Source organism: Emys orbicularis, chromosome 2 (assembly GCF_028017835.1).
Source record: "Emys orbicularis isolate rEmyOrb1 chromosome 2, rEmyOrb1.hap1, whole genome shotgun sequence".
Taxonomy (NCBI): Eukaryota; Metazoa; Chordata; order Testudines; family Emydidae; genus Emys; species Emys orbicularis.
In genome coordinates, this window is record NC_088684.1 from 280,732,686 (window position 1) to 280,758,738 (window position 26,053).

At 46.8% G+C, this 26,053-nt stretch overlaps 1 protein-coding gene across 1 annotated transcript in view; it reads left to right on the plus strand.

The window, feature by feature from the left end:
* Nucleotides 1–26,053, plus strand: part of PAXIP1 (PAX interacting protein 1) — an 85,918-nt gene that overhangs the window by 37,262 nt on the left and 22,603 nt on the right. The window contains exons 7-10 of the mRNA XM_065399145.1: nt 1,798–2,524; nt 3,256–3,350; nt 11,193–11,288; nt 18,801–18,938. Of these exons, the coding sequence (XP_065255217.1) occupies nt 1,798–2,524; nt 3,256–3,350; nt 11,193–11,288; nt 18,801–18,938 (1,056 nt within the window). The remainder of the gene's footprint in view (nt 1–1,797; nt 2,525–3,255; nt 3,351–11,192; nt 11,289–18,800; nt 18,939–26,053) is intronic.

The window sequence follows — 26,053 nt, forward strand, 5'->3', positions numbered from 1 at the left end:
CATGCCTCCGGACCCTGAGCCGCCGGCCGGGCACTTCCCCTCCCGGGCTCCAGCTGCGCTGGGGAAGCGCCAGCCGGGGGCGCAGAGTCTGGGGGCTGCCCGGCAAACCGTGAAGCCGGTAGCGCTCAGGTAGCCCTTTTCGCGTGGCTGGGAGGGAGGAGGGGGAATGCGGGGCGCTCAGGGAAGGGGGCGGAGTTAGGGCGGGGACTTTGGGGAAGGGGCAGGGAATTGGCGGAGTTGGGGCGGAGAATGGGCGGAGTTGGGGCGGGGCTGGGGGTGGGAAAGGAGCGGGGCCAGGGCCCTGTGGAGTGTCCTCTTTTTTTATTTTTTAAATATGGTAACCCTAGGTAAGTGTGGTTTTGTACATATCCGGGAATTTGGGAGGACAAAATTCATTAATTTAATTCATTATCTGTTGATATGTTCAAAAACTACAAGTGATGGGCCCACATAACTGTCTCTTATGGGCAGGTCTGCACTGCCTGCTGATCAGTCCTGACACCAAATAAAGTACCAGCCCTGAGTAGTGGCATCTCTTTTAACAAGGGATGTTTGCTTTTGGCTCGTGGGAACTGTGATGGTTGCTGGCGCTCATAAACTGTCCTGCATTGACTAAGATGGCTGGTGCCATCACAGAAGGAATTTCTGTCTACTATTGTATGGGAAGACTGAAGTCAGTGAAACTCCAAAAGGGAAAATGTATTAAACAAAAATGAAAGTGGGCTTCCTGACTTTCCTTATTTTTTTTTGGACACGTCATCAGGTTTTTTCAGATGTTAAAGAACTAAACAAGAAAGCTGGGGGAACGGGATAGTTTATCATTTTAATTTACCATCTTTAAATACAATTTATTTTAGTCTTTTTTTATCAGTACATTCAGATTTTATGTAGTGAAATAGTCCAATAAACCAGTTTTGATTGTTTCAGAATAACTTTTAGATTCCTCTCCATGAATATTTCATGTTTTGAAAGACTTTTATGAAATTTGTAGATTAGTAGTTCATGGAGACTACTGTATCTTTCTGTGGCTTTTTGAAGTTGATTATTTATTAATGTTAGAAAAGTATCTGCTGTTTTCGTACACATTTTGGTATTATTGACATAGTTTTTCTGTTATCTAGTACCTTTTTTAAAAAAAATTAAATATATATGGTATCTGAGCTTCTGTTAAGTGTGAAGCAATCTTTTCTTAATTGTGAACTGCAAAGTAAAAAATGAAAATTAAGCCCCAGAAGTATATGACTGTTGCCATTAACATAGACAGACTAAATAAAAAAAAACCCTCATATTTTAGCAACTTTTAGACTTTTTTGTAAAGGACATATCAGAATAGGTAGTTTCATGACATCACAACTTCCTTTGATTGTAATGCGACTGCTAGTGTTTGTGCTGTTACAGCATGATCCATTTTGGGATGCCCACAAAAAATCTTACCATATGCCATGTAGATTTTTGGAGGGAAAAAGGTGGCCTGTGCTGAATCCCCTTCCTAAGCAGCCTAGACAGTTGGGACTTTCTGCACAGATTTTTGGAGTTATTTCCACTTTCATGTTTTCTTTAGAGTTTAGCTATGCCATTTATAGTGCAATTATTCCTTTAAATATGCTCTTTCCATTTTTGAATGCTGTTGTAGTGATGATGTAATAACATATAAATGAAGGATTTTGTTTACTTTGAAAGGTATGTAAAAGGTAGGCATATTATATTCGTTCATTTTTTAAAAAGCTAAATATTTTTCAAATTTGTTATTTATATTTTTATATCTTAAAGGTCACAACATTAATCTTTGTTTTCTAGATCTTGCAATCCCTTTCAGCACCTACAAAAAGTTTAGAACAACAAGTAAATCATAGCCAACAGGGACATACAAACGCTGTGTTGTTTAGCCAAGTGAAATTAACTCCAGAGACACATTTATTACAACAACAACATCAAACACAGCAGCAACAGCACCACCCTCTTTTACACCTTCAACCTCAACAACTTATGCAGTTGCAGCAGCAGCAACAGCAGCAGCAACAGCAACAACCACAGATTCCTCAACAACCTTTCCCACAGCAACAGTCTCATCAGTTTTCACAACAGCAACAGCAAGTTCATCAGCAACACCAGTTTGCACAGCAGCTACAGTTTCCACAGCAACAACTCCATCCTCAACAACAACTCCACCGGCCTCAGCAGCAGCTGCAATTCCAACAGCAGCATGCCTTGCAACAGCAGTTGCATCAGTTACAACAACAACAGTTGCAGCAGCAACAATTACAGCAAATACAACAGCAGAACCTTCAACAGCAACAACTACAGCAGCAACAGCAGCAAATTCAGCAACAGCAGTTGCAACAGCAGCATTTACAGCGATTACATCAGCAACATCAACAGCAGCAAATGCAAACTCAAGCGCCGCAACATTTGACTCAAACATCTCAGCCGCTACAACATCAGGTGCCAGCCCAACAACTGCAACATCACCAGCAGCCACAGCTGCAACAACATCAGCTGTTTGGACATGATCCAGCCATAGAGAGTTAGTAATGATTGCTTTATAATCCTGAAAGTGATGGCCAACCATATGAAATGTTCGTTGGGTTAAAATTTGTTCTTGATCAAAAATATAATATACTATAAACTAGGGACTATCCAGTACTCGATGGAAGGTGAAAGCATTGAGATCTTCCTATTTTCTGGTTTGTGTTTTTCGCCACTACCATCTAAATGCATATATTGTGTTAGTCTATGTGTACTGTACATATAAAAGCAAAACACAACTTTATTTTTTGAGAAGCGGGGAGGGAAATTTTCAAAAAGAGAGAGGTTGGGGAAGAATATTCCAAAAGGCTGGGAACTAGATGGGTCATGAGAGAAATTGATATTCTGTTACCATTCACATCTAGATTTCTGTTTCAGCTCCTGCCCATCCTGGTATCAGCTGGAAAGTTTTTCCATCTGACTGGTAGTGGTTTATATGAAATGAATAGCATATAATTCTTGGTTGACCTAGTTTTCATTTCACATTGGGGGAAAAAACACTTCTTGGGCTGTATTGTAGAGAAGCAGGACTTCAGTGTCCAGGGTGTCCAATTCTAGAACCTTTGAGCATTAAATTCTTTAAAAAGAAAGAAAGAAAGAAAATTCAAATTTCATTTATTCCATAGCTGATAGTGGCAAATTTTAATATAACAAATGTGGTCTGAAATGGTAGCCTCCAAACTGCTTTAGTTTACAATTTTCTATTCTTTCATCTGCAAACTATTCTAGTTCCAGAAGAATATTTCCTGTTGGGCTGTGTTTTTGCAATTGCTGATTATCCAGAACAGATGTCTGACAAACAGCTGTTAGCGACCTGGAAACGGGTAAGGTTCCACCTTATTCAAAATGTAATATGATAAGTAAAATAATTAGAAAGCAAAGATTGCAAGTAATGTGGTTTTAAAAACACTACAAACTTTGTGCTACACATTCCAGATGTTTTGTTATCTATCTTATGACATAAACAGTAATATTAAACTACAGAGTTAACCAGACAAAACAGGAATAGAAAATGCAACATATGCAATATTGCTCAGTTAATGCTGCTATTGGCAGCATGATTTAGCATTTCCTGGCCTTTTGTGTTTTTAAACTTTGCAATCTTAATGTTGCATTATCATATTTTTTTTGCATTTTACATCACTATTTAAAAAATAAAGTTGTGCACATATAATAACTTCAGCAGTTAAATGGGCCTAAGTAGGCCGTGAAGCACACATCTGATGGAGGTGAATGAGATGGGAGAGGAGTGTACACCTCTACCTCGATATAACGCTGTCGTCGGGAGCCAAAAAATCTTACCATGTTATAGGTGAAACCGCGTTATATTGAACTTGCTTTGATCCACCGGAGTGCGCAGCCCCGCCCCCCCGGAGCACTGCTTTACCGCGTTACATCCGAAGTGGTGTTATATGGGGTCGCGTTATATCGGGGTAGAGGTGTATTTTCACCTATGCTGATGAATAAATATTGGCAAAACCCCAATCCTGTTCTTTTCTAATTGAGAGGAGGCTGACCTTCTCAGAGCCTCTGCTGGACAGGTTATAGTCAAAGTTACCACATAACTGTATTTTATTATGCAAAATTCTAACAGTGAATGTTCTGTAGAGACTTTGTGTTTACTATCCAGGCTGAATTGCATGATTTTGTAAGCTAATTTTATAGCTAAGCACACACACACACACACACACACACACACACACACACACACACACACACACACACACACACACACACACACACACTGCTCAATTTTCTAAAGAGTACTAATAGTTATTACATATTTGTTTTTCTAATACTTCTAAAGATGAGAATGCATCTTTCATGGTTCAGCAAAAAAGTGTAAACTACAGTCTGTTTCTTCCCCTTCATTCAAATACTAATAGTTCTTTGAGTGCTTGCTCATGTTCATTCCATATTAGCTGTATGTGCTCGCCGCATGCACCGGTGCCGGAAGTTTTTCCCTCAGTAGTATCTGTAGGGGACCGGCTCTGGCACCCTCTGGAGTGGTGCGCACATGCTGCGGTATAAGGGATGCCGCTGGCTCCCCCCACCCTCAGTTCCTTCTTGCCACCAGTGACGGTTCTGTAACGTCTGCTGCTTCAGCTAGCTTTTTTCACTTTGTTCAGTGTTTCAAACTTTTCTTGTAAAATAGTTGTACATAGTTCAGGTTCCCTTACTGTGTTAGGGTTAGAGTGATTTACTTGGTTGGTCCCGAATGGGACTTAGTCTAAGTTCGGTCCTCAGGCTTTAAGCCCTGCGTTTGCTACAAGAAATGGATGCCCATCAGCGATCCGCATAATAGTTGTTTAAGGTGTCTCAGCGAGTCGCATATCAGCGACAAGAGCCGTATCTGCAAGTCCTTCAAACCTCGGACTAAGAAGGAGAGAGACATCCGTCTCAAAGTGCTCCTAATGGAGTCAGCTCTAACTCCGACACTGGAGCAGTCGAGGTCTGACTCTGCCCCGAGCACCACAGCATCAGTGCGGAGAGCCCCACTGGCGCCTTCGATGGACTGGTGCCGATCCCCCTTCCCAGCACCTGCCAAACGGCAAAAGAAGACTGGAAGAGGAAGATCTCCTACATCCCGCAAGGGGAAGGAGAGGGTAGGAGGGGAGCCAAGGCCAGAGGAGGGCAGCTCGATACCTCCTACCGGGAGTCGGGCCCCAGCTCAGGTCGAGCAGTCCAGCCCACCCAACCCATGCCTGCCACGCTGGACAGTGACGAGGGCCTTCGTCAGTTAGAGGTCCTGTCGATGCCCGGGGCCCTGCAGGCAGCGCAGGATATCCTGGTGCTACTGGTGCCGTCCACACCGGCTACGGCGGTACCCCGGTCTGAGGGTAAACCCGCCTTGGGTCCTTTCTACAGGTCACCGTCTCAGCGGCACTGCTCCCCATCGTGGGGGATGACCCACCAGCGCTTGCCCACGCGGAGCCACCAGGCATTGAAGGCAGAGAGGCAGGCTCGGCGAAGCCCTCACCAGTGTCCGGACTCACGGCACCGCCTGCAGGACTCTGCGCACCTCGCCGGTGCCTATAGATATCCGCCCTTCCCAGCATCAACAGCACCAAGACCCAGCCCAGTGCTTCACCCATGGCTCGTCACCGGTGGCGGGCCCAACACAGTTGGTCTCAGGAGCAGAGTCACCAGATGTTGGCTCGCTGGTATGCGTCATCGCAACACAGATCCCCTAGGTCGGGAGGAAGGTCTTCCCAGAGACTGACCCACTGCAGCTCCCATTCCCACTCCAGATCCCGGTACTGGTTGAGCAGCATGAGGTGTAGATCGCTGGAACGCCGTCGCCGATCTGCCGAACACTGTCGGTCTCCAAGGACCCGCGAAAGGGACTCGTCCCGAGTGGAGAGTTCCCCTTCCAGGCACAGTGATTGGCACTGCAGCGACCAGGATCGCCGATCTACTTGCTCATGGTCACCTGAGAGCAACCACTCGGCCTCGAGCTCCGGCACCGGACAGGAGTCGTTGCTATTGTGCCAAAACCCGGCACCGGTGGTCCCCTCGATGTCGATGGTACCGCCAACTGCCCCAGGGCCAGTGGCTGGCTGCCTGGTACCCATGTAACCCACGGGGCTTTACCCAGTCTTCACAAGGGCTCAGGGCAGTGGCAGGGGCCTTGGACAAACCATCGGCCTCGGTATCCCGCCCTGCCCCAGAGCCAGCCGTTCCTGAAACGGGAACCCCTCAGGCTCATGCGGACCCTGGGGATCAGCCAGCTGGACCACCAATGGACGTGTCAGATCCCATGGCACCAGCTTCCTCCTCATTTTCGCCTGATGAGGCAATTTTGGGGGCCCCTCACCCAGTTCCTCAGGATGATGCTAAGGCTCATCAGGAATTGTTGAAAAGAGTTGCCTCTAACTTGGGGCTCCAGGCAGAGGAGCTGGAGGAACCGTTGGACTCCCTATGCAATGTCCTCTGATCAACAACACAGGCCAGGCTCTGCCCCTCCATGAAGGGTTGTCTAAGATCACAAACGCCCTGTGGCAGACACCCTCATTCCTGCCCCCCATCTCCAAGAGGGCAGAAAGAAAGTACTTTGTGCTGGTTAAGGGTTATAAGTCCTTATATACCCACCTGGCCCCAAGCTCCCTAGTAGTAGTGACCGTTAATGAGTGGGAGAGACAAGGCCAACCAGGAGCTACTGCTAAGAATAAAAACTCAGAGGCTGGATTTGTTCAGACACAAAGTTTATTCATCCTCCAGTTGAGGGTGGCCAACAACCAAGCCCTCTTTGGCTGCTATGGCTTCAATATGTGGCAAGCCATGGCCAAGTTTGAGGATTCGCTTCCCGAGGACACCAGGAAGGAGTTCTGGGTGATCCTCGATGAGGGCAAGGCTGCAATCAGAGCAGCCCTGCAAGCAGCCTCGGACGCGGCAGACTCTGCGGCATGCACCATGGCCCCAGCCATCTCCATGCAGAGGGTGTCCTGGCTCCTTCTCTCGGGCTTGTCGACAGAGGCCCAGCCATCGATACAGGACCTTCCCTTTGATGGCCAAGTGCTGTTTGTTGAGCAAACAGACAATAAATTAAATGGGTTGAAGGACTCCTGTAGTACATTGAAAACCCTAGGGCTCTACATCCCTGGTCTGGCCCATAGGCGGTTCAAGCTGCAATAGCCCCAGGGTCAAGGGAGCCAACTCAGGCAGGAGATGAGCAAAGGCTACAAACGTCGCCAGAGCCACCAACCTCCGCCCTCTACCCAATCGGGCGTCTCCCGCAACAGGCAGGGTGGCTAGCAGGTGTTTTGAGGGTGCACCTGAGGGCGACCAACCAGACTGTACCCCGGCTCCATCCTCCCTATGTTTCTCCAAGCGCCTTTCTTTTTTTCTCCCTGCATGGACCGCAATAACTTTGGACCGCTGGATCCTCAACTCAGTGGCCCAGGGCTATACCCTCCAGTTTCTTTCTACCTCTCCTCCCACTCCCCTTCCCTGTTCCTCTTCAGGGACCCTTCTCACGAAAGTCTCCTTACACAGGAGGTGAAGGTAGCAGTGGAAGAAGTTCCTCGCGAGTACAGGAACAAGCGGTTCTATTCCACGTACTTTCTAATCCCAAAGGCCAAAGGCGGTCTAAGACCCATCCTGGACTTGCGAGACCTCAACAAATACCTAAAGAAGTTAAAGTTCCGCATGGTCTCCCTGGCCCCCATCATACCCTCCCTGGATCCAGGAGACTGGTGTGCTGCCCTCAACTTGGATGCGTACTTTCATATAGCAATCTTCAGAAACTTCCTGTGCTTCACAGTGGGATCGAACCACTACCTGTTTGCAGTTCTCCCTTTTGGCCTAGCGACAGCACTGAGAGTGTTTACCAAGTGCATGTCAGTGGTAGCAGTTTACCTCAGGCGTTGGGGTATTCAAATATACCCATATCTCGACGACTGGCTGGTCAAAGGCCGCTCCAGGTCTCAAGTCCAAAGGGAAATCGCGGTGCTACAGGTCATGTGCTGGTCCCTGGGCCTGTTGGTGAACGACAAGAAGTCAACGTTAGTTCCGATGCAAAGGATAGAGTTCATCGGAGCGGTGCTCGACTCCACCTGCACCAGAGCTTTCCTGCTGCAGGAGAGGTTCCAGACGATGGTGGACCTCATCGCAGGGGTCTCTGCATTCCCTCTAACCACGTCCTAGGTATGTCTGCATCTGCTGGGCCACATGGCAGCATGTATGTATGTCATCTGCCATTTAAGGCTCAGAATGCGACCCTGGCAGCAGTGGCTGGCAACTGTCTATTTCCAGCCCAAAGATCACCTGGACAAGGTCATTACCGTCCCACTGGTGATACTTGCCTCCCTGCAATGGTGGACCGATCCCAAGGCTGTCCTGGAAGGAGTTCCGTTCGACAGCCCAAGCCACTCGGTTGAACTGATTTCGGATGCTTCGGACATCGGCTGGGGAGCGCATCTAGGCGAGCTACGGACCCAAGGGACGTGGTCCCTGGAGGAGATGACGTTGCATATAAACGTCATGGAGCTCAGAGTGGTACGTTTGGCCTGCGGGGTCTTTCTACCGCATCTGTCAGGCAAGATGGTGAGAGTGGTGACGCACAATACGGCCTCGATGTTTTACATCAACAGACAAGGGGGAGCACGCTCGTCAGCTCTCTGTCAAGAGGCTTCTCCAATTGTGGGATTTCTGCATCAAGCACGTGATGCACCTGGAGGCCTGTCACCTCCCCGGCATGACCAGATCGCCTCAGCAGGTTTTTTTTCTCTCACCACAAATGGTCGCTGCATCCGGAGGAGCCCAAATGCTCTTCCAGAGGTGGCGAACTCCCCAAGTGGACCTATTCGCCACAAGACAGAACAGAAAATGTCATCAATTCTGTTCCCTCCGGGGTCTGGGCAAGGGCTCTCTCTCCGATGCCTTCCTCCTGTCATGGTCAGGGGGTCTGATATACACATTCCCAATGATCCCACTCATCAGCAGAGTCTTGTCAAATATAAAGAGAGACAAGGCCCAAGTCATGATGATCACCCCAGTGTGGCTGTGCCAACATTGGTTCATCACGCTGATGAACCCAGCGACGACCACTCCCTGGCCCCTTCCAAGATCACGGGCACCTCCTCCACTGCAACCTCGCCTCCCTCCACTTCACAGCTTGGATGCTGCATGGTTGAACCCGGAAGAGCGGGCCTGCTCTGATGAGGTCCAGCAAGTCCTCCTGGAAAGCAGGAAGCCTTTCACCAGAGCAACCCACCTGGCGAAGTGGACGAGGTTCTCCTATTGGGCGTCTAAGCGTAACATCTCTGTCATGCTCCCCCTTACAATCTATCTTAGATTACCTGCTTCATTTTAAGAACCAGGGACTGGCCTCTTTCCATCATGGTGCACCTTGTGGCCATCTCCGCTTTCCACCCACCGATCCAAGGTCAGATGGTGTTCTTGCATGACATGTCGATCAGATTCCTGAGAGGCCTCGCGAGGCTCTTCCCGCCGATCTAGGCTCCTCTACCACAGTGGGACTTTAACTTGGTTCTTTCTAGGCTCACGGGTCTGCTCTTTGAGCCTATGGGCTCCTGCTCCCTTTCCTTGTAGCGATAACATCAGCGAGACGAGTGTCGGAGATTAAAGCCCTGACATCGGAGCTGCCATATATGGTGTTCTACAAGGACAAAGTTCAACTGTGACCCCATCCGGCCTTTCTGCCGAAAGTGGAGTCTTTCTTCCTGGTGTTTTGTCCCAAGCCGCGCACCAGTAGTGAGGAAAGGAGGATGCATGCCCTGGACGTCAGACGTGCCTTGGTGTTGTACCTGGAGTGTACCAAGCCCTTCCGCAGGTCAACCGAGCTCTTCATCGCGACAGCGGACAGGATGAAGGGCCTTTCGGTGCCCTCCCAGAGGATTTCCAACTGGATCATCACCTGCATCCGGCGCTGTTACGACAGTGGTGGGCAACCTGTGGCCCGCGGGCCGCACGTGGCTCGTCAGGGTAATCCGCTGGCGGGCCGCGAGACAGTTTATTTACATTGACCGTCCACAGGCACGGCCACCCGCAGTTCCCAGTGGCTGCGGTTCGCTGTTCCTGGCCAATGGGAGCTGCGGGAAACGGTGGCCAGCCCGCGCCTCTTCCCGCAGCTCCCATTGGCCAGGAACGTTGAAATGCGGCCACTGGGAACTGCGGGTGGCCATGCCTGTGAATAGTCAATGTAAATAAACTGTCTCGCGGCCCGCCAACGGATTACCCTGATGAGCTGCGTGCGGCCCGTGTGTTGCCGGTAGCCTACCACTGTGTTACGAGCTGGCACAAGTCCCACCGCCACCAATCATGAGGGCCCATTCGACCGGAGACCAGGCGTCCATGGCGGCCTTCCTGGCGCATATTCCCATCCAGGACATTTGCAGAGCCGCAGCGTGGTCTTCGGTTCACACATTCACGGCGCACTCAGCAGGCCATAGATGACGCTGGGTTCGGCAGAGCTGTGTTGCAATCTACACGTCCGTGAACTCCTACCTGCATCTGTTTGGTACTGCTTGGGAGTCACCTAATATGGAACGGACATGAGCAAGCACTCAAAGAAGAAAAGACAGTTACCTGTTCTGTAACTGGTGTTCTTCGAGATGTGTTGCTCATGTCCAATTCCATGACCCGCCCTCCTTCCCCACTGTCGGAGATTCCGTCAAGAAGGAATTGAGTGGGGGGGGAGCCGGCAGTGCCCCTTATACCATGGCATGTGCGCGCCACTCCAGAGGGTGCCAGAGCCAGTCCCGTATGGATACCACTGAGGGAAAAACTTCCGGCACCAGTGCATGTGGCAAGCACACACACCTATTATGGAATGGACATGAGCAACGCATCTCGAAGAACACCAGTTACGGAACAGGTAACACTGTCTTTTTTTAAACTCAAACAAAGAGAAGCTGTTCCCAAGTAATGCATTTTTAAATCATTATGAATGAATGCGCTTTTAAAGATGAATAAGCAAGAGAACACACTTGTCATATTGATGTATGAAAGAACTTGGCTTTGTTTGCAAAACTTACTTGCTTCTTGCAAGTATGCCATTGTTTGTTTTTTAACCGAGGCCAGCACTTAAGATGTAAAAACACTCCACTAACATTGTCTGTTAAGCAGAGGATTCCATTTGGAACTGGGGGCTGGTTAGGTTAACAAACATTTTAATTAAAAATTTGGTTTTAATGGTTTACCAGATCATTCAAGCACATGGCGGCACTGTGGACCCCACGCTTACAAGCAGATGTACGCATCTTCTCTGTGAAAGCCAAGTCAGTAATATGTATGCTCAGGTAAGCAAAATAATAACATAAGTTGGCACACACTCATGTACTGAAGTATCATTGAAGTATGTCAGTGTTTGTAGGTTTTATTGTAAAGAATAAATAACAGACTATGGGTCAAGTTCTTCAGTTTTCACTAACATAAAACTTCCATTGCTATTTATGGGAATTTGTCTCAGTAAAGACTGCAAGATTTGTCACTCTATTAATAACGTCATAGCTCCAATGGGAAAAGAAGTTGACAGCATATGTGAAACTGTCAGTTATTAGATTCACAATGTGGAGTCGCAATACAAAGAATTGGAGAAAATAGGAGACCCTGCAATTTAAGACTTGAAAGTTGATTTTTAGAGTAGTTTTACATTAAATGTTTACATTTTTTTCATTATTTCTTTTTTAACCTGCTGTGTGCTTGTCTTTCTGACAACTTGTGATCTGATCCCATTAATTCACCATTTTCCTTTTAAATGGAAGTTGTTTTATAAGTAAGATTACAATGTTCAGTATTTCAGCAGATACGTGATTTGTACATACAACTGAAAATAAGTGATAAAGTGGAACCATACAGTATAAAACTTATATTCATTTTTGGAACTCCATTACTGTAAAAAAAAAAATCTACCAGCTAGACTGTACTTGTACAGAAAATCCAGACCAATTTATCCTGAAATATACATACATGTTTAAATTATATAAATTGCAACTAATTTTATACCAGTAAAACCTTTGTAGGCTTCATTGGGTATTTGCCAGGAGACATGGGCTGCACCTAACTTGCATTGAAACGCATACATTTTACATTCTATTTTTAATCAAAAATAAATGCACACAATCCTAATACTTGCTTCAGTGGCTCCAAGAGAAAATCAGACTGTAGACTGGCACTGTTTCTCTCAATCCAGCTTTTAATAGGCTTTATAAGAAATGGTCCTACTATTATTTTATTAATTAATGTGGAGGGGGGGGTTAATCAAAATTCATAAATAATTTTTAAACAACTAGTTCTGGCACCCTAAATGAAGGAAAAGCATGAATAAAGTGTAACATGCCTTTAAAATTAGTTTAATCTAGGACCGCAAGCAGTAAAATGCTTACATATGGTTATTGTGTGGTATTGATATGGTTATCTGTACAAGATATGGTTGAGCGCTTCAGTTGTGCATTTCTTATCTTAACATGTTTTGGATTTCTTTTAAGTGTAACCTCCACTCTGAATTTCCTAGGTTTATAATTTTCAGTTTTGGGATAATTATAACTTGTAATATTTGTTATCCTTAGATTACTCTCAGCCGTAACTGCATCTTACCATAGTTTTTTGTCTAGAAACAGAATCCATGAATAAGATTTCAATTAATTTTTCTTATGTGGAAAGTTTGAAGAGTCTGTGTTCCGTTATTAAAATCACATGGGACAAGGAAAAGACTGATACAAATGGTAAATTTTCAAGGGACCTGGTTTTTAATTAATAATTTAACTCATAAGCTACTAATAGATTTACCTGTACTTTCTCAGAAAATTCATTCTCTACTCAAATAGTAAGTGCTGTAAGTTTGGCAAGGATATGCTCTATTTTTCATAGATTGTCTCTTTAAGTGAAGAATGGAACACACACCTTAACTACAGAGTTCTTCGAGTAGATGCAACCACATATTCCATTTAGGTGTGCACGCAACCAGCTCACCAGAGCCGGAAAACTTTGCCTAGCAGTATCCATAGAGGGGTGGTACTGACCTCTCAGTTCATCACCTGGGGGTTGTGTTGGTTTCACATCACAATCCCCTCTCAGTTACTGAGAGCTTTCTCTGTATATGGTTGTATAGTTAGTACCCTACTTAGTGTTAGTAAGTTAGTGTAGTTAGTTGCCTTGGATGATGCCCTCAACAGGGTTCAAACACTGCTCATTGTTTGGGGGGAGGGGTAATCCCCATCAGTGATCTCCACACAAGGTGCTTGTTCTGTTTGGGTGAGGGTCATGCCAAGGAGCAGTGTTCAGTTTGTAAATTGTTCACTGAAAGGACTCAGGTGGCTAGAGACCTTCCCCTTTAAGCATCACTTCCTCGAGCAGGCCTTGAGGCCTGTTTCAGCACTGAGGGCCATGTGGGATCAGAGGTCACCCTTTGGCTTGGTGAGTAATGCCGCTCGCTGCTTTAGGGCTGGCATCTCTCCCAAGAGATGAAGAAGCCGTTTGCCCTCCTCAAGTTCGCCCAGGAAAGGGTCTCATAAGACCAGTCGGGACTGTTCCAGATTTATAGAGATTCTTCCTCTTTGTCTAAGAAGAGTATGGACCGGCACTGTGCCACTTCCGGCATATGGGATGGAGCAGTTCCTTCAAACTGCTCACTGGTTCTGCGTAGAGGCTTGCAAGAGTTGACTCTGGTTCTGGCCCTGGGGTGTTCGTTGAGTTCGATATCAATGACATCAGTGCCGGCACCAGCTGTTTCCCCACCGATGGCATACCGGGCAGCAGCCCATCCGTTTCAGACTCCCCACTCTGCCTATCAGTTCTGGACTCCCCATTTATCCAGGACTTTGCTGGGGTTACAGCATCCGTGGCCTCACTGGCACCTTTTGGGCATGTTGCAGAATCTCAGGGTCCATCAGCAATGCAGCGTGGTCTCTCCCTGCCACAGACTCAGAGTTGAGGCCATTGCCAGGCCCGGCACCAAGGACCTCCTTGGCACCTGTGTACCCCATAGCACTGCCATTCTCTTGGCAGCAGATCCCGTCTTCCACCTTGTCACAGCTCCTGGCACCACATGCAACCGTGATGCATTTGGCATCGGCTGTGCCAGTTCCATCATTGGCAACTGAACCTCTTTCCTACAGGGTAGCAAATGAGTTGGACTGGCTCCTTGCACCATTGGGACTAGCTCCACCACTGTCCCCAGAGACCCAGGTCTCCTTGGGATCCAGGTTGGAGTTCTCCTGCTCTCCATCGCTTGATCTGCGCCATAGACAGTTTTCGGAGCAGCATCATACTGAGACAGGCCCTGGCCCAGAGCCTACTGGCCATCATCGCCCCAAGTGTATCCCCAGTGGCCTCCCTGGAATCCATGGGACGCTCCTTGGTCTCAGAGGTTGCACTCCTCATCCCATTCCAAAGCAAGATCACCAGGCATGTCGGTTCTACCAGAGGTTCTGGCATCAGTTGAGCTGTCCTCCTTGGGGCCTCCAGAGTTGTCCCATCCAGGTCTGATAGTTTGGGGGTGGGACTCATCCCTAGTGCAGCTGACTGTTTCATAGTCATCCCCTGACGATTCAGCATTACCAGGCTGTTCTTCTCCCTCCTTAAAGGCCTGCCAGAACTTTTTGCATCATGTGACTGTTACCTTGGGCATCCAGGCAGACCTCACAAACTACTGGATATTCTCCAGCCATCTGCCCTGGGGAGGGTAGCCCTCCCTATTAACAATGCACTCCTGGAGCCTTCAAAGGTTCTTTGGAGTACTCTGCTTCAGTGCCACCTGCGGTGAAGTGTTCAGAGAAGTGTTATTTGTACCTATGCAGGGTTTTGAGGGCTTCTGTTCCTATCCGGTCCCTAATTCCCTGGTTGTGACTGAAGTGAATGATAGGACCCGGCAGCGCAGATAAAACTCTGTTCCCAAGGACAAGGAGTCCAAGAGGCTGGACTTACTGGGTAGAAAAATCTATACCTCTTCTTCCCTGCAAACATGTATTGCAAAGCAGCAGGCATTGCTGTACAAGTGTGATTTTATTAATTAGACTGCTATGTCTAAATTTGTAGACCAAGAAGCCTCCAGGGAGGATTTTCGAGCAATGATAGCTGAGGGCTCTTTGGTGGCCAAGACATCCTTGCAGGTGGCTTTGGACGTGGCAGATATATCAGTCAGAGTTATGGCCTCAGCGGTAACCAGGAGAAGGGCATCTTGGCTGAAAAATTTGGGCATTGCTACTGATGTGCAGCAGTCTACTGAGGACCTGCCTTTCATGGTCGAGTGCTTTTTTCGGATAAGACTGATGAAACCTTGCATTCGTTTAAAGACTCCAGGACTACCCGGTGCGCTCAGGGGATCTATACTCCAGTGGTGCGGCGATGCCATTTTTACAGTCAGCAGCAGCATCCACAGTGTTGTTCGTGGTGCTCATTTGGGCAGTCTTTCCCTCCCCCGGGGGAAATGGTCATAGGTACCAGAGGCAGAGGTCTTCGGGTACTGGGTTCAGTCAGTTGACTTGTCCTACCCCGGTGTCTACCAAGCATGTGTTTTGACTTTTTTGTCCAGGGTAGCAATCCACTTGTGACCTCTATGTCCCTGTTTCCCCAATTTGGAGACAGGTTGACTCATTTTCTTTATGTCTGGGGCTCGATTACCACCGACAGCTGGGTCCTCAGCACAATCAGATCAGGTTACGCCACCGAGTTCTTTTCCATCCCTTCTCTTTGCCCTTCTATCCCATCCCTCTTCAGGGATCCCTCTCGTGAGACACTGCTCCTCGAGAAGATTCAGTCTTTGGTCGCGGTGGGAGTTGTAGAGGCAGCCCCTCTGCAGCACCAGTGCCAAGGGTTTTATTTCCGTAACATTCTGGTTCCCACATTCAAAGGAGGGGTGAGACTGATTCTCAATCTCTGCAACCTCAACAGATATATCAGATATGTGAGATTCTGGATGGTCACTCTATCAACTATCCTCCTGTGTTAAATCAGAGTGACTGATTTGCTGCTTTGGATAGGGTGACCATATTTCCCTATGCTGAATACGGGATACCTGGTAAAATTATTTGTATTCAAGCGAGTTCAATGGCAATCAGAATGATGCAGTACAAACGTTCAAATTAACATCAAGTTGACTGAGCCCCCATTAAAAGGAAATACTGCGTAGTTGGATTCTTTTTATTTATCTTCTTTTCTTTTAGGCTTTAGGGCTCACACAGGGAGGACACACACACACACACACACACACACACACACACACACACACACACACACACACACACACACACCTATACACACACTTCCATTCACCTCTTTCACACGGGGTGGGGGGGGGTGACCCACCAACCTGACCCTCCCTACCCAGTGCTCTCCGCCCTCCATGCCTGACTGGGCTCCCGGGACGGACCCGCCTCTCCTGGAATCTGGTGCTACGTCTTCCCGAGGCAACATGTGTGTGGGGCGGGGGGGGGGGGGGCGCAAACAGGGTCACATTGCTGGTCAGAACAGTAGGTTAGGTTTCCTGTCAACATTCTGGAGTTTTGGGTCATTTACAATGCATGCCATGCCTTTTGAGATCATATCAGGAGCTCAGTGGTTCACATTGCAGTGGTGTTTGTAACAAGGTATTATGTGAACAGACAAGGAGGAGCTTGCTTGACAGTGCTGTGTCAAAAAGCAATCAGGCTGGCGGTTTGCATCAAAGAGAACATTACTCCGGTGGCTGATTGGTTACCTGGGTCCCAGATTCAACTCGCAGATCACCTCAGCAGGAATTTCTCCCTGAGTCACGAGTGGTTCTGAAGCCCAGAGTCCTGAGTTCTATCTTTGCATTTTGGGACATCTCTATGATCAATCTGTTCGCTGTGAGAGACAACTAGAAATACCATCTGTTCTCCAGGGGGCCTCAGTCCGGGCTTGCTGACCAATGCCTTTCACCTGGGCTGAGATTCGGAGTTCCTTTATGCTTTCCCTCTGATACTAATCATCCTGTAGGTAATCCTCAAACTTAAGTTGGACCATGCCAAGATCACCCTCATTGCTCTAGCATGGCTGAGGCAATGTTGGTTCTCCAACCTTCTGGTGTTGTCAGTTTGGCCTCCCGTATCTCTCCCTCTTCATTCTGACCCAGCATCATGGTCAGACATTGTGTCCCACGCTCAGCTCTCTACTCCTCACTGTGTAGCTGATCAATGGTTAGACGAGGAGGAGGAAGAGAAGGAACACTTTTTGGAGGCTGTTCAACAGATCTAACTTAATAGCAGGAAACCCTCCACCAGATTGGCCTATTTGACCAAATGAAAACTTTTTTGGTGTGATCATTGGCTCTCCAGGTTCAGCTGATGTTGAGTGGGATTCAGGATGCCTTGGAGTACTTGTTGCATCTTCAGCTTTTGCACTCAGTTTGTTGAAGGTGATTTCAGCATTTCATCTGCCCATCCAGGGGAGGTTGGTGTTTTTGAATGCCATGGTTCTTGAAAGGAGTTCTTCATCTCCATCTGCCAGTGAGAGAACCAGTTTCTTTGTGGGACCAGAATATGGTCTTAGCAGCTCTGATGGGACCTTCATTTGAGGCTGTGGCATCTTCTTTTCCTCTTCCGTGTCAAAAGACTGCATTCCTGGTGGCTATAACATCCACGAGAAGTGTGTGTGAGTTGCAGGCTTTGATGGCAGAGCTTCCTTACATGCAGTTCTCTAAAGACAAAGTGACCTTGTGGCCACACCTAAAGTGGTGTCTCAGTTTCACTTGCACCAGTGTATTTACCTGTCTTCTGTCCCAAGCTGCATTCAATCTTGGAGGACCAGCATCTTCATTTGCTGGATGTTAGGTGCTGTCTCTCCTTTTACCTGGAGAGGACTAAACCCTTTCATACTTCGCCCTTTCAGTTCATGTCATATGCAGACTGGATGAAGGGACAAGTAGTCTCTTCACAGGCAATGTGCAGGTGGATAACTTCCTGCATGAAGACTGCATATGAAATAGCATGAGCTATGCCCTCTCAAAGGGTGCAAGCTCACTCTCTACGAGGGCACAGGCTATGTCAATGGTGTTTAAGTGACATTTCAGTATTGGATGTTTGAAGGTTTGCCACTTGGTCTTCTGTGCATACATTTACCAACCATTATGCCATTACTGCGGCATCCAGAGCAAATGCAAACTTCGTTAGAGCAGTCTTGCAGTCCTTGTTTAAGTGCACCTACTGCAGGTACTGCTTGTGAGTCACCTAAGTGGAATACACGTCTGAATCTACTCAAAGAAGAAACAGTTACTTATTGTAACTGTGGTTCTTCGAGATGTGATGCAGATGTGTATTTCACAACACACCCTCCATCCCCTCTGCATCGGAGTCTATACTCTTGATTTTTGGTGCAAAGGAACTGAGGAGTGTCGCGGCGGTGCTGCCTAGTGGAGCCAGGGGAGGGGTTACACCCATGAGGTGCAAGCGCCTCCCCCCAGTTAGTAGTGCTAGGCAAAATTCTCTGGCTCTGGTGCTCTGGGCGTGTACACACCTAAGTAGAATACACATCTGCATCACATCTGGAAGAGCTGTCATTACAATAAGTAACAGTTTCCTTTGACCAGCTCATCCATAATAATACATGTTTAATATTAAACGAGAAATAAAATGTATCTTCCGGAACACCCAGGTCTAGTGTTCATAGTATGTCTGAAGGAGATGTAGTGTGAAAGAGGGCACCTAAGGGGCTGGGGGAAAGAATTATATCCTCTGGGAGCTCAAAAGAGCAAAACCTGTCTTTTTAATGGGTTAAGTGGGTGTCCTAGCATGCTGTTTTTAATATAAGTTAAAGTTAGAGTAACAATTTCTAACTGTATATACATGTGTTGGTAGGCTGTGAGAGAAAGGAAGAGGTGCATCACAGCACACTGGCTGAACTCCATCTTGAAGAAGAAGAAAATGATACCACCACATCGAGCCCTTCATTTTCCAGTGGCATTCCCACCAGGAGGAAAACCATGCTCTCAGCACGTAAGAAAACCCGAAGTTAAAACAACTAGCATTTTCTTTAAAAGCTTTAATTGCACCGAGTATTGAATATTTGTTGTATTGGGACAGCATGTCAGTATCCAGTGCATATCCAGAAAATACCTAATTGACTTTTTCCAGTGGTGGAATTGGCTTCAGATACATGTAAATAAAGGATTTTCTCTTGTTTTTACAAGTGGTAGTTAGAACTTTCCACTTCTATGGTGTGTACCATCCATTGATCTCAAAGTGTTTTATGCATTAATGAGTTTTAAGCCTCACAATACCCTTTAATAGTTCTTCCTCTTACACATGAAGAAATTAAGGCACAAAGATTAAGCAAATTGTCCAAGATTGGACAGCAAGAATCGAGATTAGAATCTAGATCCCCTGTTCTTTAACCACTAGACTGTGATCATTTTTCTCTAACTTCATAGATGCTGATGTTCTTGCAACTGTAGCAGTTTGTATGTTTTGGTTTTTAATGCTCAGTATTGGGACATCCCAATTTGCAGGACCAAAAAGAATAATGAAACCTGTTCTTAGACTGATAACTAACAATTCACAAACTCAAGAGATTGGATTTTGATACTTAAGGTTGAGAAATGATATTTTTTTGAGTGCAGTGGATGGCATCTTAGTTGCACCACTTTCATTAACACTAATGGCAAAACCCGCTACGAGACATTGAACTTTCCCCATACAGGGCCTGATCCTTCAAACATTTGTGTATGAAGTCAGTGAGTAATGTTTGCATGATTGGGGCCAAAGCCAGTAGTTTCAGTTCCTGTAACTTTTATGAGAAGATTTTGAATTCAAGTAAGGAGGGACATGTAGCATAGGAGATAGGTATATTAGGATGCTTTCTGCTAACTGGGCAATGAAAGCTGGAAATTTTTTCAATGAGCAGAATTTAATGTTTGCATTGATGCCTGAAGCAGGCGCTTTGTAAAGGCAAAAAGCAAGCTATTAATTTGGATGTTAAAATATAAGTTTAATCTTGAGTGCATTCTCAATGAAGAAAACTTGATGAGGACTTCATAGAGGTCAGACAGCAAGAAATCAAGTAGTCAGTCAGCACTGTACAGTTCTTTGCAGTATAGAAACCGATCTCATTGGTCCCAGGTCTCAGTTACTGTGGTCCTGCACTTGAGCCGGGAGTATATTGGGGAGCAAAATTAGCTTGAAGTTACCTTTTGTGCTCCCCATATTCTGATGCAGCTAGAGTCCTGCTGTGCTCCTGGTGTAAATTAGTCTAGCTTCAGGGCCCTAGGAAGGAGAGAACAGTTTAGTGCCACAGCCACGGCATGTGGGGGTGGGAGAAATGCTGATGTAGAGCCCTTATACCTGCTGAAGAGGCGCCCTAAGCATGGGCATTCTCAGGAGTCTGTTTCCAGTCCTCTGAGACTCCTTTTTACTGCTAGAGCTGCAGAAAAGGGCTTTAGGTGTCTGAGAATTGGGCCCATGTATTCTAATATGCATAAATAGCAATTTTAATAATTATACAGGTACAGAAATTCAGGTTTGCTGTAGCCCAAACAAACACCGCAGTTGAAATGAGTTATGTTTCCTAGGAATCCTAGCAATCCTTTCTTAGTTCAGCAGTAGCTTTCTTTGGTAGTTTGGATAGCTGTGATTTCTCACTATTGGTATGTTGACACTGCATTTTAAAACCTGTGGCAGCAAGTCTCAGAACTCAGGTTAACAGAGTTGGTCTTGCGCTATGTGGTAAATACAGCTTTGTTGATGTTCAGGCCCAGGGTGGGCTTCAGAGCCTGAGCTGCAATGTCTACATTGCTGGTTTTAGCATCATAGAAGAAGCCCAAGTCTGTAGACGTGAGCTCTGCGACTCAGTACCAGGGGTTTTAAAACACAATGTAGACATAACCTTAGACTACTTAGTGGCCAGTTCTCAGAATTAATGGCCTGATTTCAAGAGGCCTGGTAGTTTCGTCATTTTGTAACTTGGATCTTCCACACACTCAAACTTTACACATGTTGAGTTGGGGGTGGTTGGAGAGGTTTTATTTCTTTGCTTTATGGTTTCTTAATTTCTGCTTGACATTAATTAATTTACACTCTCAATCTTCAATTCTTTTTTGTGCTTGTAAATTTGATATGTTTTGTGGATTCTTAAAATTACCTCTCTGTCCCCTTCCCTCGTCAGATGTGTGCTAGGCAGCTAATAAAGACATGGACATGGACCCTGCTCCAAATTCAGACATGATGCAACATATGAGGCTCAAAGATAGACAAATGAGGACTTGGGAGAGAAATACCAAGGATTGCAATAAGATACAGTTACAAAACAAGGCTTGCACACATCTTTGGCAATTTACTGTTCCAGGGCTTCATTATCACAATTATAACGATGTGGCTTTCTTTCAAAAGCGACCAAGAACAAAAATTATTTCCCAGAAACATATATAATTCCCAAGAAGGAACTGAATTGATAGTTCAGTAGATTTAGCACAAAAGTGAGATAGGAATCCCATAGTTATAGTACTAACTCTGACACTGAGTCCTCCTGTGGCCTTTGGCAAGTCACTCCACTGCTTGGCCATAGTTTTCCCCACCTATAAAGTGGGACTAATTTGTATATTCTTCTTCCAGTGCTGGTCCCTAGGTGTATTCCACATGTGGGTATGCATGTGCACCATGCTCCTGAGTCCAAAGATTTTAACAAGGAGTGTCCATCAGCCCACACACATGCAGTAGGTCTCCTTGTGCTCCTGAGCAAGCGTGTAACAGGCAGTTTGATGGATGCCCTCTTGGTTCTTTCTTACTGCCATATGGCCTCACTCAGAATCTAGTGTTCTCTTTTTCTTCAGTTTTTAGGAGAACCTGTAAATAAAATTGTAACTAGTTATTCTTCTTAGATTTGGTATAGTAATAGTTTTAGTGCAGTAAGTGTAGTTTGCTTCCCTGGAGAAAGCCAAGCCTGAACAGGTGATTTACACATATAGACACAACCTCCCCAGGGACCGATGTTACTCCGTCCCCTGGGGTTCCCCACAAATGGCTCCTCCTTCTGGCACCATCAGGGACTGTGGGATCCCTATAACAGATGCCCAGGATCCACCCCAGAGTCTTTCCACACTTCTCTTTCTTGCCAACCTCTGGATCCCTCTGTGTACGAGGAGGATATTGAACCAGAACCACAGGTACCGACAGTTCTGACAGGAATCTCCTCCTCCTCCCCAGGTGAGGCAGTCTCTCCTTTTTCTCCAACCCCACTGAACAACCATAGGGAATACCAGGAATTGCTGCAAAGAGTGGCTAACAATCCCCAAATACCTCTAGAGGAAGTTCAAGACCCACACCCCTGATGGCTGAACATTCTGCAGCCTCAGGGCTAACCCTCCTGGTTAACAAGGCTATATTGGAACCAGTGAGGTTGGTCTGGCATACCCCAGTATCCTGCGCCCCCACACCTAACAGGGCCAAGAGGGGGTATTTTGTCCAGGCAAAGGGAGCCAAATTTATGTTCTCCCACCCCGCCCCCAATTTCCTGGTGCTATAGGCTGCTGCAGAAAGGACTAGGTCACAATACTTTTGGACCACCCCATCAAACAAGGACTCCAAAAGACTCTACCTTTTGGGAAGAAAGTACCTTCTCTTCTGTGGCTTGGAATTTTGCATTGTCAATTCCCACGCCTGCTAGCTAAGTACAACTTCAGCAACTAAGCTGGTAGCCTCTCAGGACAAACTTTCACCTGAAGACAGACCCCAATTCCTCTCCCTTCTAAAGCAGGCAAGTTAGTGGCAAAAACAGCCCTTCAGGCTGCAGTTGATGTAGTGGATACAGCATCGAGAAATTTAGCCACTGGTATTATTATGAGAATGGATTCTTGGTTGCAGTCCTTGGGCTTTCCCAGGGAAGTGCAGAATACTATCCAGGACCTTTCCTTTGACGAGTCAAACCACTTTAATGAGAAAACTGATGACTTTCTTCATTCGTTAAAGGACTTGAGGTCGACCCTCCACTTCCTGGGGATCTACATACCAGCTCCAAGGAGGAGGCACCAGAGTCAGACCGATAAACCAAGACCAACTCCCCCTCCTCATGCTTTCTACTACCAATGTCCTGCCAAGTCTCCATGCAAACAGAAGACTCAGAGGCTCTGCTTTTCAGCCCTCTCTACCACCATGATTGTGACCCATTTTCAGCCCCATCCTAGCATCCACGCTTACCATCACTGGTGCCACATACTCCTTTTCCTGCCACTTCTGCGGGCCATCTTACTCTTTTTGCCCACAGTTGAGAGCTAATCATGACAGACAGTTGGGTCTTGAAGCTCATCCCTCAGGCATACCCTATAAAGTTCTTCTCTTTCCCTCTTTACAAACCCTCTTCCTGATCCCCCTTCAAGGACCCCTCTCACAAGGTGATTCTTCAACAGGAAGTGGAATCCCTACTACACCAAAGGGCAATAGAACAGGTCCCACCTCAGAATCAAGGAAGAGGGTTCTATGCTCTGTATTTCCTCGTTCCCAAAAAAGACAGAGGTTAGAGACCCAGTCTGGATCTTTGGCAACTCAACATCTTCATTCAGAAGTTGAGATTCAGGATGATAACATTGGCAGCAATAATTCCCTGTCTTCAGGAGGAGATGTGGTTTGCGGCTGTCGACATGAGGAAGGCATATTTTTCATATAGACATTCATCCCTCCCACAGGAGGTTCCTATGGTTTGTGGTGAGTCAGGAGCACTTCCAATTCCAAGTCCTCCCTTTCGGACTAGTGACAGCCTCCAAAGTGTTTATGAAAATTTTCTCTGTGGTGACGGCCCAGATGAGACCTCAGGGCCGTACAGTTTTTCCATATCTGGACGACTGGCTCCTGGTAGGATGCTCTCAATGGGAGGTCAGGTCAGCTACACAATTCCTCATTCAGCTTCTTGCATCCCCGGGGATCTGTCTGAACAGAGAAAAGTCCATTTTATCCCTCACGAGGATGCTAAACTTCATTGGGGCTACATTGGATTCTGTTTCTACAAGTGCCTTCCTTCCTCCCTGCAGAAAGATTCCAAATGATGTGCAACCTGGTTTCTTTGATATCCTCCAGACCAAGAACTACAGTGAGAATGTGCCTATCCTGGCGAGGCCACTCAAGTGACACCCTTTGTCAGGCTTCATCTATGATGCCTATAGGCCTGGCTCAATTCAGTCTACTTGCCCAACAAGGACCACATCAACGCCAAGGTGACCATTTCTGCCAAGATCATCACTTCCTTCATATGGCAGTTGAACCTAGAAAAGGTGAGAATGGGGGCCCCCTTCTCTACTCCCACTTCTGTTGACACCATTGTAACAGATGCTTCCCTTCTGGGGTAGGACACCCTCCTGAACAATCACACTGACAGGACACATGGACCCCACAGGAGGCCAGAGTACACATCAACATAACTGCAACTGTGGGCAGTCCGCCTCGTATGCAGGGCCTTCCCCCCACTCATATGGGCCTTCCATATCCAAGTGATGTCAGACAATATCATTGCCATTGTCTACATAAACAAACAGAGAAGTAAGATCTCTCCCACTGTGTCTGTAAGCAGTCAGGCTTGGAACTGGTCCATCAGGCACAACATTCCTATCCAGGCAGCATACCTCCCAGGTGTTTGCAGCTCCTTAGCAGACAATCTCAGCAGACACTTCTAGACGGACTGCAAGTGGGAAATCCACAGCCCGTTCTGAAAATGGGGCACATCTCCTGGGACCTCTTTGCATCCCAAACAAACAAACAAAGATTCCCCTTCCCCTGTATTGCTTCAGGGGAGCCATAGGCCATGACTTACAAGGTTTCAAGTATGCCTTTCCTCCTATTCCTCTGCTTCCACAGGTCCTGAAAAAGATACGTGCCACAAGGCCAGCGTCATTCTCCTAGCACCCTGCTGGCACAGACAGTTTTGGTTCCCAGAGCTGTCAATGTCAGCCCACCCTCCAGTCAAGATCCACCCCTTCCCAGAACTCCTGGTGTGGGACAGGGGCAGAATCAAAGACCCCAGCCTGGCCTCGCTCCACTTCAAGGCCTTGTGTTTGGATGTGCGTTGGAAGTAGAACACCCTTGTTATTCCCCTGGTGCAAGCTATGCTTACCCAGAGTAGAAAAGATTTGACTAGGACTTGCTCTTTAGCTAAATGGAAGCATTTCTCCACCTTTGCACAGCACAATCCGTCTTACCCAGTCACTTCAAGCATCCTGATTGTTTTAGATTACCTCCTTTCTCTAAAGAAGTCTGGTCTTTTGATTAGCTTGTTACCATACACCTTGCAGCCATTAGTGCCTTCTTCCCTCCAGTAGATGGGCACTCTATTTTTACCCACCCAGCTATGACACAATTCATGAAGGGTCTCATTGAGGCCTTCCTGCCAGTTACTAAACCTATATTGCTATGGGATCTTAACCCCGTGCTGTCAAAATTCTCCAGACCACCGTTTGAACCTTTAGCGACATGCTTCATGTCCCACCTGTTCATGAAAGTGGTGTTTCTAGTGGCCCTGACTTTGGCCAGAATGGTCAGCAAACTGGGAACCATCATGGCAGATCCTCCCTAGAGGTCTTTCAGAAGGAAACGGTATCGCTTCGCCTCCACCCTAAATTTCTCCCCATCGTCATCTCTCAATTTCACATCAACCAGTGTATTCACTTATCTGTCTTTTTTCTAAAAACCCCACGCTTGGGGTTTTTAGAAAAACCTTCTGAAGAGAAGAGACTTCACTCCCTTGGCGTCCCACATGCTCTGGCTTTTTACCTGCAAAGAACCAAAGCTATCAGAAAGTCACCAAAACACTCTATTGCAATTGCAGAGCGATCCCGAGGTCAGGCCATATCCTCTCAAAGAATTTCCAAGTGGGTCATCTGTGCAGGAACTCCCAATGCAGGACATAGGTACAGCAGCCACCTTGAACTCCATACACATGTTTCCTAGACACCATGCACAAGTCCAGGCCTCTGTTGCAGATGTAGCAGTGGGATCTGCCATACTGAAAGCATCTTTGTTTCTGGCTTCCTCACACCCCCTTCCAGCCTGAGCACTACTTGCCACTCACTTATGTGTGGAATATACATAGGGACCAGCACTCAAAGAAATGGAGGTTACTTACTGTACCTGGAAGT